At 42.9% G+C, this 19,716-nt stretch overlaps 1 protein-coding gene across 1 annotated transcript in view; it reads left to right on the plus strand.

The window, feature by feature from the left end:
• DOCK2 (dedicator of cytokinesis 2) overlaps window positions 1-13,370 on the plus strand; it is a 449,812-nt gene extending 436,442 nt beyond the window's left edge. The window contains exons 38-42 of the mRNA XM_074960680.1: window positions 911-1,038; window positions 4,485-4,659; window positions 8,147-8,267; window positions 10,993-11,138; window positions 12,582-13,370. Of these exons, the coding sequence (XP_074816781.1) occupies window positions 911-1,038; window positions 4,485-4,659; window positions 8,147-8,267; window positions 10,993-11,138; window positions 12,582-12,656 (645 nt within the window). The 3' untranslated portion in view covers window positions 12,657-13,370. The remainder of the gene's footprint in view (window positions 1-910; window positions 1,039-4,484; window positions 4,660-8,146; window positions 8,268-10,992; window positions 11,139-12,581) is intronic.
• Window positions 13,371-19,716: the final 6,346 nt, after the last annotated feature.

The raw sequence follows: 19,716 nt of genomic DNA on the forward strand, positions 1-19,716 counted from the left end.
ACACAGTTTAATTGTGAATCCTTGGATCCAACCCTCAAGAATGGGAGCAGACACTGCTGTTTAGATCTATGTTGGGAATTGGCCAAGAAACATGGACCTTGCTGCTACCTACCAGCATGAGGGACCAGAAGGAGGAAGTCACAGTCGCTGCCATGGAAATAATCCCCACATGAACTGATAGCTTGCTGCAGCATGAGCACAAAGAAGAATGATGAGTGGCCAATAGCCAGTTCAATTTCCCCATTGCATTGACCAATCTTGTCTAATAAGAGAGACTTGGAGTCATGCCCCCCCTTCTCATCTCAGGCCATGTCATTTACATGATTTAAATAATGGAAATGGGTGGAGCACCCAGTATGACCACAGCAAATCAGGGTGACCAGATCTGATCTCATCTGGCCAGCCTGTCATGCTGCACCTGTTTTCAACCTGCAGGTTACAAGGAGAGGAATCTCAGCCAGTCAACATGAAAACATCAGCGGGGGAAAGAGAAGCTTAAACATAGAGAGGAGGCAGCATCTAGGCTTGGGACTAGAGAAATAGTTTGGAGTGAGGATTGGTCAGAGCTAGTTGATGAAACAATACACATGCTTCCCTGCATCATGTCTGACTCTAGCCAGAGCCAAAACCCCTTTTTTCTTTGTGTGTGTGTCTCAAATATAAAACAGTCTCAATTCTCCTGACCACTTATTCTCACTCTACCACTTACTTTGAGAGTTCTAAGACTGGGATCATACCCAGGGAGAGTAAACAAAATCAAGGCAATGAGGTTACTCTTCTTAGTTAATGAACTGTTTCCTCCAAATCCACTCCGAGAACATCTGTGCCATCCTCCAAACCTGGTGAGGAGGCATAAAGTGTGCATCACAAAGACTGTTCATGGTATATTTTTCTCTTTTCTGTCCTATAGCCGGATTTCGATGACAAGAGAGTAGGTCGGCCGAGGTCAATGCTGAGATCTTATCGCCAGATGTCAGTTATTTCACTGGCTTCCATGAATTCAGACTGTAGCACTCCAGTCAAAATGGCCTCAGAAAGGTAAATCATTAATATCACACTAAATGCTGCCACCACCACATCTTGTTTTCATCCAGTTACATATGATCAAGCATAAGACTGCAGCCAAACCATTCAAGGAGTCAGATCAATAGCAACTACTTAATATATGTCAGCATCATCTTTGTATTGAAGCCAGGGCTACTCCAGATGCTGAGCTGTACTATTTCACATAATGTGCCGTCTGTTAGGGGGAAAGACATCATATACTCTAGAAAGCCCATCTGAGATGAAGATGAGAATGAGAATTTTATATGCACTTACATGGTTTTTGAATATCATTACACAAATATTTAACAGTTGAGGGTGTTATTTTATTTGTAAATTCTGTTTGAAAAATAATGTTTGTAAGCTTGATTTACATTTTTGTTTGTAGCGCCTCCCCTGAGGTGTGGCCCCCTCCATTTACTTTCCCCCTCTTCTCACATGGGTTGGGTGTTGAGTTCTTTTTCTGGTGCCTAATGTCTCCTCACTGTGCCAGGCACAGAAGTTCTGTCTCTTGAGGAAATCAATACAGCTAGCTGGCAAAGAGTGTATAGCCCATTACAAAAGAGGTAATAAAGTACATAAACAGAAACCACAGCAAAAGAAAAGGAGTACTTGTGGCACCTTAGAGACTAACCAGTTTATTTGAGCATGAGCTTTCGTGAGCTACAGCTCACTTCATCGGATGCATAGCATATCGTGGAAACTGCAGAAGACATTATATACACACAGAGACCATGAAACAAAACTTCCTCCCACCCCACTCTCCTGCTGGTAACAGCTTATCTAAAGTGATCATCAAGTAGGGCCATTTCCAGCACAAATCCAGGTTTTCTCACCCTTCCCCCCCCCCCACACACATACAAACTCACTCTCCTGCTGGTAATAGCCTATTACCAGCAGGAGAGTGAGTTTGTATGTGTGGGGGGGGGGGGGGAAGGGTGAGAAAACCTGGATTTGTGCTGGAAATGGCCCTACTTGATGATCACTTTAGATAAGCTGTTACCAGCAGGAGAGTGGGGTGGGAGGAAGTTTTGTTTCATGGTCTCTGTGTGTATATAATGTCTTCTGCAGTTTCCACGATATGCTATGCATCCGATGAAGTGAGCTGTAGCTCACGAAAGCTCATGCTCAAATAAACTGGTTAGTCTCTAAGGTGCCACAAGTACTCCTTTTCTTTTTACGAATACAGACTAACACGGCTGTTACTCTGAAACACAGCAAAAGAGTTACATCCCCAAAATAATGGCATAACAAAGGGTGACTTCATTGGGATAGGAAAATAGGATCTGGGGAAGAAAGACTTACAGTTAAGTAATAAGTATTAGACATTAATAAATAAACAAGTTTCCCACCTCACAACACTGATCACTTATCCTAGCCACCAGTTCCATCCCTGGCATATGGCACGCTGTGTTTGAGTCCTAAAACAGAGCGTCGTATCACTGTAATTGTTAGCCAGCATAAACAAAGGGTCCTCTTACTATCTCTTCATTCCTGCGTGGGGCAGAGTTATCTTCTGGCTTTCATCAGGCTCCCTGGTCTGAAATACTGTGAGGGTCTTGGTTGGCTCTCGATAGCCAGTGCCAGCTTGGATTTCTCTCTCTGCTGGATGCTGGTCACTGCAGTGCTGGAACTCCCTGACCCATACCGCTAGATCTCACAGCAGTGCAAAGAACCCCTTTTGTGGGGAGTGGGAATTTAGCAAGGTACTCCCTGTCTCTGATCTGTCTGATTCATCTTCCAAAACCAAAACAGAAACTGAACTGTCTCCCTGAGTCAGGCTGTTCCCTAGCTGGGGGTTCTGCGATCCAGCCAGTGGATTGCTTGTCCAGATCACCCTATGCAAAAGGTTCCCTATTGGATTCAACAGGAGTTTCTACTTCCTCCTTTCCCAATCCGTGACTCTACACATGCTGGGAAACGGTGTCAGAGGGCTCTGGTGACTATTACAGTTGTTTTCCTTTTGGGCGGGACCCAGTCCCGGTTGACAAATTTGGGGATGCTCTAAAAACAGATGTTTGGACAGTGGAGTTGCTCCAGTCCAAGCTGCAACTTCAAAGTGCTCTCTACACGGCTATTTCTAGAGTGCTAGCGTGAACCTTGCTAGCCCAAGTCTATCAACCCAGACTGAGACGCTTGTGTCCGCACACTTTGTAGACGTACTCTTGGAGGCAGAGTATAGAGCTCCAGAAGCTGCCCAACTCCAAGTTGTAGGTACATGTGGGAAGGGAAGGTTTTACAAATGGTCAGATAGGAGATGAGGCTTCTTTAGTAAAACCTCTCATCTTACGAGAAAAACTCTTACCCCATCATGCTTCCTTAAGTGTAGTTCTTGTCTAGTTTCTCTCTCAGACTTTGAGTTGTGCCTAAGATGAGAACTTGTCCATACCTGCTGCCAGTTTCAGACCTCTTTGTATATTATTCTAACCTTTGAGCTTTGAATAGGTTATTGGTTACACATTGTCACTATTATTACATTGTTTGGTTTTTAAAAACAAAACTAAGCGACCAAACAAAAAAACACCACCACCCGGAGAATATTGTCAGAACTCAAAAATGCACCTGTTTAAAAGACACCTTTGCTTCTTGCATGCACATTTCCCAATTTAGAGTTTAACCCTAAAAGACTTAATTAAAAATAACCATAATATTATTTCCTGTAATAATAAAAGAAAGTAATAATACCTGTTAGCAACTGTGTGTCAGCCAGTTCAATAGCACTTTACCTTGCTTTCTCTGTTTGCAAACACTGATTCAGAAGTCACACACTTAATCTGAGGAAGGTACATTTTTGTACCAGAGTTCAAGAGGGAACGTTTAAGTCCACCTATTATTTCACATGCTGTTTCTTTAAATGAAATGTGGCCAATATTTCAACTGTAAACATGTCTTGGTTGTGACTGTTGCCACCGCATTCACCCTCCTAAAAATTGTAGAGGAGTTCGGCTCATCACCATATACCTGGTCACTCTGCAATGGACTGAAGAAATTTATCCCAGAAGCTAGAGGGGATGTGTTTACATCTTGAGGCATGAGAAGGGATGGCAATACTCCTGTCCTAAAGTGCCCAGCCACCAGAGCAACATATTTAAACATGTAAAATACACCATGTGATGTTAGCTCTGTCCCTATATAATTTAGGTGCCCTAGAGCTAATTCTGCAATAAAAATTATGAAGTGCTCATTTTAGATTAATATTTAACAGTCTCTCTGACATTAAGACATTTTGATGCCTCCTGTGAGGCACATGTTAGTAGACAGTTGCCAGCTAGAACACAGTGCTGTGCTCCTCATTTGCCAGTGATCAGCAGTACAGTTCAGAAAGTCAGAACAAAGGATGAGCATGACTGCATTTGTCTCTCACAGGAAACCACCTGAGACCTTCGGTGGCCTTTATAATATAATGGAGCATGTTTTGTTTCTATTTCTATTTTCTACAGCTTTGAACTGGAAGTAGCACCACGAAAACCAACCAAATCAGAGTCAGAAGAAAACGTCCTGCAGATAAGCACTCAACCTGAGGTTAAGTTGAGAAGATCCAGGAAGAGAACAAAAAGAAGCAGCGTGGTATTTGCAGATGAAAAAACAGCACCCGAGCTTTCCGATATGAAATGTGTAGGTTACCAGCCTAGAATGCTTTCTAATAATCCCCAAATCGTGGATGACATTTTCAGCAGATGTCTTTAAGACATTGTGCGCCTCCTGGAAGTTAAAATAGACAACAAGTTTTATTAAAGGCCACTCAGAGCCAGTGTTGTGAAATACTCATCACTTTGCCAGAAAAGAAAACCTGCGAGAGACTGAGGGCCAGATCCTCAGCTAGTGTAAATCAGTGTCTCCCTACTGATTTCACACCAGCTAAGGCTCTGTCTGTGAAGTTCCAGACTTTTGATGCCTGGCCAGCTGAAGATCGTATGCTTGGTGTGGGGGGTTAAAATAGCATTCCTGGGGAGAAGCGAGTGGTTGTATGGCCCTGGTGGTACCCCCCTTCCAGAGGGGATTATGTCAGAAGTGATGAACCCTGCACATTTTGTACCTTGTGCCAGAACATGCAGCTGCTGGGAAATGGCAAGTTTGCAAACTGTTCCTTAAATGGTGCCAAATTTGAGCATATAGGCATTGGTTTTTCTCTGGTCCTATATATCATCTGAGTGCCTTTTTCAGACTAATAGATCATCAGAATGACTTATATGACTTACACTGTGCAGTTTTTATAAGATCATCTTCAGGAGCCAAATGTTTTTGAGTGTAAAAAGAGGCAATTTAAAAGCAAAAAACTCTCGAAGGTTTAGCTCGAGAAGCCCTGTCTAAATACATGTGGTAGGCAATCACTGAGCTGAACAAGGAGGTCAGAGCATATGTCATTTGATCAAAAATCTTTTGGAAGAATCGTTAAAGACAAGTGGAATTATTTGCCCTTATGGATAAAGCTGTTTAAGATCCCTTTCAGAGACCATAGGCCTAATTCATTGCTGCTGTCACGGCTCTGACTAATGGAGCCCAACTAGGGATGAATTTGTTTTACATGTGCACTTAAAAATGACGAACACCTAAGTTTTAAAATCAATTAATTAAAAATTGTTTCCTCCTTTATTCATTTGCTGGAAGCCAAGTTCTGTGTTTTGGCACACTGATGATATCACTAGCAGCACACACTGTGCATTGCTGACGAGGATGTGCCACACTATAAAGGTGTAAACTGGGCATTTTGGCTTCAGCTTCATTAACTGGAGAGACATAACCACAAATAGTCACCCATCTGACCATAAGCCAACCCTTGAATCTTATCACGTGTAGCATTATAGGCCTCCCTGATGGCTGAATTTGGCTCTCATGCATATACAATCCTGGTGGACAGAGATACAGAAGTCAGGATATGACCTAGCCTCACACAAAGAGGTCTGGTCTAGACTGCACAGTTAGGTGCACGTAAGGCAGCTTATGTTGACCTAATTATGTCAGCATACACACTACAGCCTTGTCACGCTGATGTAAGTGTGCTACTACACCGACATGATAACTCCATGAGAGACATAGTGCTTATGTCGGTCTAGTTAGGGCAACACGGTGTCTGTGTAGACACTGCATTACTTACATCATTTCTGGAGCTGTGAAATTGACAAGAAAGCTGGGCAGCTAGAGCTCCCCACTCCCAGCTGGGCTGCTGCCTGGAGGCTTCCCGCTGAGGGAGCTGAGAAGCCTAGGGGGCAGCTCCCAGCCCCTGATGGGAAGCTGAGAACCCTGGCTCTCAGCCCCCCTGGCTGCCCCTCTTCAGTTGGTGGAAGAGCTGTTGGTGAGGATGTGCACCAAGTAATTACAGAGGTGGCTGAAATTTGACCTAACATATTTCAGGTTTCAGAGTAACAGCCGTGTTAGTCTGTATTCGTAAAAAGAAAAAAGAAAAGGAGTACTTGTGGCACCTTAGAGACTAACCAGTTTATTTGAGCATGAGCTTTCGTGAGCTACAGCTCACTTCATCGGATGCATAGGTGCCACAAGTACTCCTTTTCTTTTTTCTTTTGACCTAACATAGGTTCTCTTAGGGCTGCAGTATAGACATGGCCAGAGAGAAGCCTTTGTCCATAGTATTCAAGTGTTTTCAATCCCACTTTGAATGGCACTGCTTTGCTGAAAACTGTTTTTAGTAATGGTTTGGTGTCCCAATGTACCTGATGCTCTGGAGCCAGCTCTAGGCCCACTGTGAACAGCCTTTACCATGGGTTTCGCTGTCCTTTGGCATTAGCATGCCTCCATTTCCCAGCCACTTAGCTTGAGTCTCAATAACAGTTCCCCCCCCACACATAAAATATCTGAAATTTGGCCATACAAAAGAAGTATTTCTGTTCACACAAAGAATGCACAGCTGTGAACTTGAAGAAAATCAGGTATAAGCAAAATCTGTACAAAAAGATGACAGCATGTAAATTTTTATTTTTTACGGAAAGAATTAAAAACTCAATAGCTTAGTGCCAAAAACAAAAGCTGGAAGCATTGCTTCTTGCACCAAAGTTAACAATCCCTGCTAATGCTTCCTCCAAAACTTGGCTAAGTAGGCAATGTTTCCGACTAGGAGCAACAAGGGAGCGCTTTAAAACAGCAGCAGCTGTTAAAAATAGGACAAAAATATTCTGGTTTTGTTGCATGGGAAATAGCAAAAGTATTTGCAGCAGAAACAGAGAACCTTTATAATTGTAGTCTTGGTAGATGCAAAGCTTTTCAGTGCACCATCAGTTTCGGTAATATAAACAGACTGTTTATTTGGCAGGCAAAAGGAAATTGCCTTTTTTCTATTTTCTTTAAGGACTGGTCTGGGTGAGGGATGCATTTCCATTTTTAGACCTAACATTTTAATGCTCTTTCACTTCAGAATTATGATCTTGAGAAGAGAGAACTTTATAGCAGGACAGCAAGTTTTAAAAGAAAAAAAAAATATCTACAGCTACAGGGTCTTCCCCTCAATAAACTGCAAACTGTAAAGAAGTGGTCACTGCTCATTGGTGAAGGAATAATTCATCCAGTGAAAAAAGTCTGTTTTTTGTGTGAAAAAGTGGACCTTTTGTAAAATACATACGTTTTTGACTCAAGTTATAAAAGCGGCATGTCTCTTCTAGCACCTAAACTGACAGCATTAACGCCGTAGGGAAACCAGTTCTTCACAGTCTCATTTTACTTTCCGATCCACAGTCTGGGTTGATGACAATATTATTCCATATGTGGTAGGAACACTATCACACAATCCTAGATAGCCTGCAAAGTATTGTCTTGTCAGTTTTAGGGGTTTAAATCTCTCTTCTCAGTCTGTGGAATAAGCAGATTCTCTTACTATAAATCAGCTCCAGAACATTTGCTTAGGAAGTTGTACCTTTCATAGTCTCCGAGGGCCAAATTCTGTTACTTTTGATCACTTTTGAGTAGTATCTTACTTCACGAATAATCCCACTGAAATCACTGTAATAAGGCATTATTCACTGTGAGTAAAGGTAACAGAACCAGGCCATGGTTGTCTCTCTCATATAAATTGTTAATTTTGCTTAGCTCACTACTATTCATTATATCTGCGTTAAACACTGATGGTAAAAATTTTGTATTTGTTAATATATAGCTGTCAAGGAAATACGAATTTATGAGCGACACCAACCTCTCTGAACATCTGGTAGCACCTCAGAAAACATCTGTTCTCAAGCAAATGAGCTTTGCCAGTCGTTCTATGCCAACTATACCAGGTAAGATAATTATATTAAGAGAATTAGAGTGCTGCACTCTTTGCCTGCTTTTCATTTAGATTTAAAAAAAAAAACGTGAGTTTTTTGTTCTTCATTCTGTGGAAGAATTTGGATTTTAGGAAATGTTTAGGGTTGAAATAGAGTTGACGAGGACAACACTTAAATGCTATGCCATGGTGATACAGGCCTTAAAACAGGATAACTCACTCATTATGCTGATGAGGTATTATGTAAATTCTGGGAAATTTAACAACTACAATGTAAAGTATTGCTTTGAAAAATCCTCAGGGGCCCAGCCTCCCCTCAGATAAGGAAAATGCCTCCTCACATTCAATGCTAATTTAACTCGCCCAGATTATTCCTGTTGTTGTATTTAAATGGTGTAACAGAAAAAGTCTCGGAGGCCATAACTCCATCTATGGCATCACAGGGGAATTACCTCAGGCTGAATCTGGAATAAGTCCATTGGCTAAAAAAAATTCAGTGCAGAACCACAGATGTCTTATTAAATTACCATCTGACTGCACCATAAAGGGCTGCAGGCTGAACACTGACTAGCACTAGTTCCTCTTTCCCTGCACAGCAGCACAATAAGGAACCAAACCTCCAAGAAACCTTGTCTTCCAGGGCTCCCGTGGAGCCAAGGTCCATTGACTTTCCCAGCCGTGTATGCCTTTATTTATGGAAAGGAGACATTTCCACAGTATGTCCAAGAGCAGAATGCAGCATGAATCAAAAAGGCATGAAAGGGTTGCTCTGTCCCCTGCTTTTGAGGCAAAAAAGGCCAATGGGTTGAGATCAGTAATTGTGCCCAGTGCAGATGCAGCATCTCACAGATGGGGAAAGATGTGTGTGTCTGTGCAGGGGCCCCAAAGTGAATATTGCCCAGCCCCCTGCTATTGACATCTGATGTGAGATTCCCTGAGGGAAACAGCTAGTGGCAGCCTGGCAGTGGAAGAGTGTCTTTCTGGTAGTTGTGTGGCAGGTGAGACCGACAGCCAGCAGTTTTATGAGCAGGGTACCATTGCAGCACTGTGAAGTCCTATAGTAATGGAGAGCCAGAGCAGGCCCTGCTAAAGTTGCCACCTCTGAGGGAGTCAGCAGGAACGGAGGGAACAGACACCCATGTCTATTCTTTGAAATAGGTAGGCAGAAGATGCAAAGGAAAGCTCCTTCAGCCAAAATTTGCCTGTAGGGAGGGGAAAATAAATGTATCCATCACACGGGGGAATTAGAAGGGCTGGGAGAACAGCAGAGCTTCACTGTCTGTGAAAACTAACCATGGGCCTTTGCTCTCCTGCTGCAGAGGAGGACTGTTGCTAGACATGCTCTTCCCTGCAAGGGGTGGCCCTTTGGACCATCACTGTGGTGAGGAGAGGGGCAAGGGGGGCTGTGCCTTGCACGCTCCTCAAGGCCCCTCAATCCCAGCAGCATTGATTTACTTATTAATCCTGGCCATTAGGGCTGGGCCACTACCAACTCCAACCGTCACATGCAATGCGAGGGTCAGAGAGAACAAGTGCAGTCATGCACAACGCATAATTCTGGCTGCCTAGTGAAGAATATCCCCTTCTGGTAAAGCTGAGTGAAAACTTGAATGAAATAGGTTCTAATGCTATTTTAAAAAAACAATCTGCAATGCTCACTTCCTTTGGACTGACTTCCCCATTGTTTATTTTTCATTTTGATCAGATTTGTTCACAGCACAGGTGAACACTGCTCCCACCAGCTTCTGACTGTACCTTCCACTTCACACATGTTTGTGTGGCTGGCTACATAGAGGTGACAGGACCCTCTGGGTGGCTAAGCCCTTATCCTGACAGGTGCCCAGGAGAGCTGGTTGGAAAAAAGCCAGTTATTTTGGGGGGAAATGTCTTTAAAAAAAAATCAGGTTGTTTCCTTCCAAATTTCCTGCAAACATTTTTTTCAACAAAAGGCCAAAACTAAAAACAGGTTTTTGTTTTTCAAAAATAGTTTCTAATTAATGCTGGCATTTCTACCCCCCGTTTTCAAATCCTGTACAGAACTAGTCTAAATAACACAGTGGTCGAACAGACTCGCTCTCCCATTGCTGCTGCTGCCGGTGGAGCTCAACCAGTGGTAGCAATGGTGGGAAGTTTCTCTGGAGTAAAGATGAGTGTAAACAAGCTCTTCTTACTCAGCAGTTTACAGTGTACACTCTGCCCCCTCATCTCTTTGCTTGAAGAGGTAGATGTGCTGGGTATGATTAATGCAGATGTGTTAGTTTATTTAGCCCATGAGCAGACCTTGGGCTATTGATAGATGCCATATTTTCCTAAAATAAAGCCTAGCCTTTTCCCAGTAATACTAATGCCTATTTAAAATGTACCCACAGGAGGAACTTGCCTTCTCTCTGGGTAAGTATTTTAGAATAGCGACTCTCAGCCTTCTTCCATTTGTACCAGGGCAAATCAGGCGAGACTCAGCCGCAAGCAATGGAGTTGCAAAAATCAATAGAGAATCAGCTTTAGTGAAAGCAGATTCAGGCCCAGTGACTGTTCTGTATACAGTTTAAATGTAACTGTAACCAAACCCAGCCCCAGGCAAGCTAGTTTCTCCCTATGCTGCATTGCAAGAGTTATGATTAGACTAAAACATCTTAGCTTTCCTTTGGAATTGTAAGAATTCATGATTGTAAGCTCTACCTTATGTCGCACTTTGTATAACTCTTTCTTAACAACCAATCATTTGTTTCTCTTTCAAGGGTTAACTCTGTCAGTAGTCTGCACCCCAGCTCCTGACGAAACAAATGCATCACAAAGGCTAAGCCAGCAAATTTTTCCCTCTACCTCAGAGGGAGATAAGAAGACCCTGAAAAAAAAGAGAGTGAACCAGTTCTTTAAAACAAAAGTAAGTGTTGTGTATGTACGCGTATAAAAAGGAGGACGGATCGCTTTCCTAAAAAAAAACCCAAAAATGCATTGGTATAAAAAAAAAGCCCAAATAAACTCCAAGTGTGAAAGTAAAATGTAACACAGGGTTTTAAAAGCAAGAGGCCTTTGTGGAACAGAAACTTACCCAAAGTTTTATTTTCTCTTACTTAATTTTCTGATATCCATACATTTTCCAGGCTAAAGGGGGAGTGAGAGGCGCAGTTCTCTAGCCATACCACAAGAGGTCTCATTTGATCTACAGCTTTTTTCTAGTCTGATTTATGCAACATCCTAATGGCAAAACAATTACCTGTTGAATTTTTAAACTTAAATTGGGCAGCTGGCTCTTAGCATCACAATAGTTGCTAATAGCCTGTAGTGCAAAGTATGTTACCGTACACAGGATGGGTCAAAATCTGCCCTCAGATACATGCCCATCTGAAGGTAGAATTTGTCTCACAGTAAAATCAGCTGAGCTCCCTGAAGCAATTTGTGCTCAAACCCCTATTGATTTTGGAGAGTTTTGAACAATTAAAAAAAAAAAACCCTCACAGAATTTGGTCCAATGTCAGTTAACAACAAATAGTTTATATTTGGTGCAGACACTAAGATCGGAAGTTTTTAAATTTACCTTGAAAATGCAATGTGCCCTGTAAAGGAGTCCTACAGGTGTCAGAAGGTTGTATTTGATAGAGGTGCCTGAAGTCAGTGATATTCTTAGTGGAGGAGCATTCTGTGACATCCATAATATTTTACACCCATCAGCTCTCTGCTGATACTTTACAAAGAGTGTGTGTGTTGCACTGATTTCATTTCCATCCTTTTGTCCCTACCGTGCTTTAAAAAGGAAAAGCTTTTACTTTAAAAAGCTTGCTGTTTTCTGGGAAAGTAATATAGCATTGGAGATACCTGTGTTTAAATGTTTTCTAGCTTATTTCTTCCTGATAGGAGGGAGAGTAAAATAACTTAATTTGGCGTTTCTGGGGTTTTGTTGATATTACATTTGTCTCACAAAGGCAGTGAACTGTACATGTGAATCAGCTTTACATTGTGGTTTCACCCAAAGTGAGAAGGACAACAAACAAACGAACCCTGTTTACAAGCCCAGGCAGGACTTAATAAAAGTTTAGAGCTCCATCCTACAATGACTTAGTCATGTCTGTAACTCAGGGATCACTCACATGGGTAAGGTTTGGGTAATGCATAAGGCTTTGCACTATTAGGGCCTTATTAAAAAGAAAAACCATCAGGATTTGGCCCATGATTTTTCTTCTGACTTTAATGTGACATTGTGCAACTGCTGAAGCAGGCAATGATGAAAACCAGATTAAAGAGACAAGCTAGTTACTGTACATGCATACAATGGGGTCCAAGCAAAACTGCCTTTTAACATATGGCATTCTCTTCCTCTTTTATGCAGCGTATGTCCAAACCACCTGAAGATGGAAAGCACTCCGGAGAGCGCCATTCTGAATCCTTATCCACCGAGCTGTGAATTCTTTCACTTACAAAACAAATCAAAAAACCCAAAGTGAGAGACTGTTTTTGAGCATTCGCCGTTGAAGAGAATGGCATTGACATAGTATTTGGATGATAGAGAATACATTCAATTGTAATTTACACCAAAGGCTCTGTATAATTAATTCATTTGTAATATGGATGTTAGGAGAAACTGAAAACACATGTGATCATGAAACCTGCTGCAGTATATTAAAAGATGTGCATTAAAAATACTACAGTGATCCTCTTTATTACAGAAGTAAAAGACAAGGTGTGCTCAGTTTTACTCCAGTGGAGAGAGCTGCTTGTGGGTCCTCTACATGGGTGAATCACAGGGCTTGTCTACGCTACAGGATATGTCGGTATAACTTATGTCGCTTAGGGGTGGGAATAAGCCACCCTCCTGAGCGACGTACGTTACACTAACCTAAGTGCTGCTGTGGACAGCTCTATGTTGGTGGGAGAAGTTCTCCCACCGACATAGCTGCCGCCTCTCATGGTAGGTACAGCTGTGCCTCTGTAGCCCTTCTATTGTAGACAAGCCTTTACTTTTTTTTAATAGAAGGCCTCAAAGATTCAGTCCAATCCTACTCAAAGCACATGGAAGTTGCACCATTTATGTCCATGGGAGCAGGATCTGACCCTTCCTGCAACACCATATGCTTGAGGGTTTTTTCCAGAATGACCTATCTGTTTGTATTGAAAACATTCCCCAAAGTTTATACACACACGTGAGTTTACGTCAGATCTGACTGTATGGTATAAGCAAAGCTGTATTTTCTGCTGTTCAGCAATAAAATGTTAAAGGTTTCTTTTATTTGCCTTGAATGTTTCTGACGGGAATCTCTCCAAATGGCCTAGTATAATATGTGTTAATCGTTTCTTACTGACAACAGCAGGAACTCTGCAACTCCGAGTCCCATTCTTTCCAAATGTAATTGATTTTCTGCCTCTTGACACTCATGCAATAGAGTTCAAAGATGATTCTTTGTTGCAATGAAACTAGCCAGCAGTGCAGTTCACCATCGCACTGTTTTTTAAAGGGAAATGCAGTTGTCTCAAACACAGAGTAAATTAGGCTGCTTAAAAGTTTTTTCCATAAACTTCTCTTATGAAATTTTCATTTTCCTCTATTATTGTTCCTATTTGTTCCACACAACTATCTAGGAAGGTGTGTGCTGATTAAATAAAATGTGTTATGTGGGATGGGGTAGGGGGAACCCACCCTTGCCATGGTTTTGGTTTGTTATAGGTAAGGGGGAAAAATCAGTCAATCACTCCTTGCTTACTGCAAAACTCAATGGAAGGACTCCCTAATTTTTTAAAACCACTTTATTATGTAAACACTTACATGCAGCATGAATAAATTATCTAATGAATAAGCCTCTTTCTGACACAAGTTGTCAGTGAGAAACTGTTTTCTCAAATATATTCATTATTGAAATAATGAACATTTGGTTTATGTGAGAATTCTCCAATATTTGCTGTTTGTGCTAATAGTCCTACAAGTAAAACCATCATAGACAGCAAAACCAAAAGGCTGCCAGCTGTAGCCAATTCATTCTTTATCAGCAAGAGTATTTGCAGTATGGTTTAGCTGTGTTTGCCTAGCTCTACCGTACAGAGCTACTGTGCAGCGCTGTATCTGAGTGAGGGACAAAGAGAGGGAACAGAATGTTCCCAAAAAGAACCAATTCACTCTCATGGGCTGCTCTGTGTATGTGTGTGAAAGAGAGGGAAGAACGAATAAGAAGGTGAAAAGAGTAGGGTACGTATTTGAACGTCATCCTAGCTTAAGGCATTACTTGTTTTTTTTTTCTTTTATGCTCTTTGAAGATGAATTAAACAAACACTGATGGGATAAATGCAGCTTTAGGCACACAGGTGTTCATTTTAGTGTCCATTGCCACAAAGTAGATAACATCTTTAAAAGCAAAATTCTGGTTTTTTTCGGGGTGGCGGGGAGGGGTTATTGAGCATCCGTAGATACCAGTTAACAGGACGCTGCCTTTGCTCATTGTCTTGCAGTGTATGTTAGTGTTTGTTCTCAAAGGGCCTCCTGAGGTAAGGCTGCAGCTCTTTCACCTAAGAAAAGCTGGGTATGAGAGCTTTAATTAAATCAATAACTAGGTAGGCTAACACCGTGATTTAAAAGGAAAAAAATCAGAAATTTGCAGAAGAGCTGAGGGGAATGGAAGAGACTAGAAACAAATAGCCTAGGAGTGTTTGGAGCCGGATGGAGTTTGGGGTTCCACTGAGTGTTTAGTGAGGAGTGCAAGATTCTGGTTAGGCTTTTGTTTAGGGTTAATGTATCACCTACATCTGGGTTATTGAGGATTACGTTCTCTGTGTATCATATGACTTTTAAAAACAAACTCTGTATTTATGGATAATCTAAGCACAATACCCAGATGTACAGACACTCTTCTCTCAACCTATGTATTACATAAGTTTTTTAACATTAGCTTTAATAAAAATTTTAATTTGGTTTAGGGGTGTGGCATTCAGCTTGAACTTCAGTAGGGTTGGGAATGGGTTTAGGCCAGGATTCAGTTGTAGTTCAAGGCTGCTAAGCATTTAGATGGATTGTAGTATTATGCAGTTTTGACACAGAAGAGCATAAATGTCACGATTGTCCAGTTTCACAGATTTTTGCCATCTTTGCCGAACAGGCCTTGGATTTTGGCTCTGTCTCAGGCCTAAAATCATTGGGGTTCAGCTCTGAGTGCTGGTTGAAGGACACTAACCAACATGAACTAAGTCACAGCTAACTGGAATTGTAAAGGTATGCTGCATTTGGAAACGAAGGTTCAGCCATACACAAGTATACAGACAAAACAGAGACACCTGACATTTAGTACAAGTAAATGACATGGTGCGAACAATAGGGGACATCCTGGGATAAGTGTGGCCATCTGGCAACTGCTATTTTAAAATGTAAATCAGTACTGATTAGTGCCATTCCCGTCACAGGCAAAATGAGCCTCTAGCATATTGTGCTGGGGAAAATTCACTCAAAGTCCAAGTCACTGGGCTTTATGAGGTGAACTGCAGAGAGTTTGCGGAGCAGAAATCCACCCCTGACTTGGCCCAGGCTGCAAAGCTGTTACTCTAGTGGAATAGCATGGCAGCTACCTTCTCTTTTCCTCACTCCTTAGAACAATGGAGCCCGTAGCCTCTTCCCCAGTCCCTCACCCCAGATACAACCCCACCATGAGGCTTAAATGGAGTACATTGGCCATCTGCACTTGGTGGATTTTCACCTCAGTAGACATTTAAAATTTCTTTTTCTAAACGGTACCAATTTGGCATTCATAGAGTTTAAGGCCAGAAGGGCCTACCAGGTCATCCAGTCCGACCATAGAACATCACCCAGCACCCCCACACTAAACCCAACAACAGAAATTAGACCAAAGTATTTCAGCCCCTCAGGAGGCTAGACTGTGGTGTCATGGGGCTGGAGAAAGTAGGAGGGACCGAGGTCCCTGCAACAGCAGGGAAATGTTTGAGATATACACACAGATAATTTTGGAAAGTGACCATACCCTCTCACTGCAGAGGAAGGCAAAAAAACCACCCAAAGGTCACTGCCAAATGTTGGTGGGGGGAAAATGCCTTCCTGGCCCCCATATATGGCAATCAGAGTCTGAGCATGTGAGCAAGAACCAGCAAACCAAGCAACTGAGGGAGACTGCTCAGTGCCACCTCTGAGCACTGGCCCTCCCTGTCCAACATCCCATCTCCAGCTGTAGCCATCCCCGATGCTTCAGAGGAAGCATATAAAAAAAATCCTTCCAGAATACATGGGGGAGTGGAATAGATTCCTTCCTGCCCTGTGCTGATGGGCAGCTGAAATCCTAAAGCATGAGTTTTAGGAAAATAAGATGTAAACCACATAATCCTCAGGGCTATTGAGCCCTGTCCCCCCACCACCACAAGCAACCCTGACATACAGCTGCACTCATAAATCTGCCAGCTCTCTCTCAAAGTTGTTTGCCCCCACAACTCCTATTGGGAGACAGTTCCAGAACTTTACCCCTCTGATCATTAAAGCCCTTCTTCGAATTTCCACTCTGAATTTCTTCATAGCCAGTTTACATCGGGTTTTTTTGTGCCAGCATTGTTGTCTATCTTAAATAGCTCTTCACCCTCCCTAGTAGTTACCTTCGCCCGCTAATGTAGCTACAGAGAGCAATAATATCCCCTCTCAGCCTTCTTTTTGCTAGGCTAAACAAGCCGAGCTCGCCAGTCTGCCAATAACTTGGGTGACAAAATAAAGCAGCTCTGTATACAGTGTTAGCAGATTTTCCTGCACCCATTGCTAATACAATTCATGAACTGTAATTAAAGCAGGGTATAAGGCTTGAAGTGCCTGCAATATGGTCTAGCAGGGCTCTTGTGAGTTTACTCTGATTGGCCAAGTAATCAGGCTGCATATTGGGTATTATGTAGAGAACAGACCCTCCCCTGCCCACCCCCCATTAGACTCAACAGAAGGGAATAGTCCTCTGCCTTTCCAGTGTTGTACTTTGAAACACAGAGGCAAGTACGCGCCCACGAGTGCCGATACGAGCAGGTTGACAGTGAAGAAGCTGGGCAACCTGCCTTAATCCAGATGTCAGCAATGAGAAAAAACAGTGAGGTGGAGGTTTTGTCACCAATCGCTGCAGCCAGGACCCCTCTTCAGTGCTCGTAGGCATCACTGTTAAAATTGGCTGGTGAGCAGGTTCCAACCTGAGCTGGCAAGAGCCAATGAGCCTGCCTGGACTGTGGGTCTAGTTTTTGGGAGAACAAGGAACAAATAGACAGTTGAATGCTTTTGTGTCATACTACAAAAGCGCTTGAAATGCTACCACTGGAATCAACACGCTGTACTGGGATTCAAAGGCTGTGCCCCTTTCCCCTACTTGAGTTTGCATTTGCAGGTTTTCCCGTGCTGCCTGAATTGGCTCTTGTTGGAGATAAGGGACCAAATCCTGCCACCTGAAATCAGTCAAAGCTGCATGTGTGCCCCCAAAGGGCAGGTGTAACCTCACCTCTCCTCTTAGGGGCTGATGAAAAGAACTGCTAGTAGCAGGACAGATTCTCTCCTGTCTGCGCCTCTGACCTTTGTTGCCCTCTTAGTTCAGGTGTGCTGGCCATTTCCCCTCTCCACCCTTTCTCTGTTAAGCTGCCTTTTCTCTTTCCTGCTGGTTTGCTTATTTAACCCCATGGTCTTTTCCCTGTTTTCTCAGTCCCTCTTTTTTCTTTTTAATTCATAGTAAATTTATGATAGAAAGAAAGGGCAGAAAACAGGGAAAAGACCCTGGGGGAGGTGGGGTGCAATTGAGGTTGTCAGCTGTTTGGGCAGGAAGTGTTTCTTTGCTGTGTGTTTGCACCGTGCTGAGCACAATGTGGCCCTGATCTCGGTTGTGCCCAGCACTGTGCAAACACAAAGCGCTCCCTTCCCAAATATCCAACCACTTTACTGGACAGGACAAGTGAGAAGATGTGGGGAGGAGGAGCGTTATTACTCTTCTTTGACAGATGTGGAACTGAGGCAAAACTGATTGTGAGTTGCCCAAGATCATGCAGGGAGCAGTCTGTAGCAGATCCAGCAATTGAACCCTAAACTCTGAGTCCCAGTTCAAAGCTTCAGCCACAGGACCTTCTCTTCTTCTATCTGAGAACCTTCCGCTCCCCATGCCGTGAATAAGTCTGGACAGCACTGAAGAAAGCTCTTGAGCATCCTCAATCATGTGGACAATACAGAGCATTCTTGATCTACCTTAATTGTTTGTGCACGTTTGTTCAACAGCAAAAACTACAGAAGCTGGGTACGGCTTGCTTCCACCTTGCCCCACTGGTAAAACGCCTCAGGGAATGTCTAACAACAGCTGGGTCATGCAACAGTAGGTGGGGGTGAAAGACAGACAAGTCAGCCCCTATCCCTGCCACGCCCTACTGGACCTTGATCCTGCCATGGCTTCCTGTGAGATGGCAAGATTAGGGTGATGGTGGGAAGTCCAAGGGTCCCAGGTGGATATGCATATGCTGATTTGAACAGGACTTTCTTACTCTGATCAACACTAAAGGTTAGTGTACACTTGGGAAAAGCCCCAGTACAGCAAGTGGTGGCTGGTGTAGTGCCTGGAGGTGACCCCTTTGTCACAGGGGGATCTACATCCACTGCACCAAACAAGGTAAGTCTGTGCTTCCAACTATGATAAGCTCAGGTAATTACAGTTTGCAGATGTCCAGAGGAGGAGTGCTCCCCAGTGGAGACACCAGGTCTTGTGTTGCACCAGCAGGGGGTCAGTGTTGGAGGAGGAACTATTTGCTGGCTGCTTAGAAGAAATCCAAAGTGACATTTCACTGTTTGGAATCAGTCTGTCAAAAGGGATGGCAACAGCTTTAAAAAAATAACCTTGACTGTCTTGCTAATTCACCAATGTTTAAGTACAGACTCCTGCATGGAGGCCGCCCCCCCCCTCCCCGAGGAGACAGGAAGTTAGCTTCAGTGAAGATAGAGGGAGTGTTTCTCCCATTCATTTAAATGAGAGAGGCAGTTGAAGGGGTAGATAAAATAACGTGGTGGGGCTGGGGAATGAGGCTTTGTTTGAAATTTGATTGTTTATTTACAATGGTCTGAGGTCCAAGATTTGTACGGAAGCTACCCCATCAGCACTCCCTGGAGAGATGTCCTCACATGCCCTTCCCATTTAGTTGGGGATCTTTTCCCTCCAGGGGCTCGAGGTAGTTTCATGACAGCTAAATCCCTCTCTCTTTATTCCAACTCCAGCCACGCTGGAATCAACAAGGGATGTTTCTTCCTTAGAAACTGATCCAAAAGTTCATTGAACTCAATGGGTGTCTTTCCATTGATTTCAGTGGCCCTTAAGGAAGGAGAACTGAAAACAAACTTCTGAGATTAATGCAAAACAGGACTGGGATATTCAATTTAAAACACAAACATATTCTTCAGGAAATGGGCCTGGAGGCATCAGGGCAGCTAATTTATCTCCCTTACAAACACATGACCTTTTCTACTTAGACCAAGTTAATTTAAAGCAAAA

This window comes from Natator depressus, chromosome 8, assembly GCF_965152275.1.
Source record: "Natator depressus isolate rNatDep1 chromosome 8, rNatDep2.hap1, whole genome shotgun sequence".
NCBI lineage: Eukaryota > Metazoa > Chordata > Testudines > Cheloniidae > Natator > Natator depressus.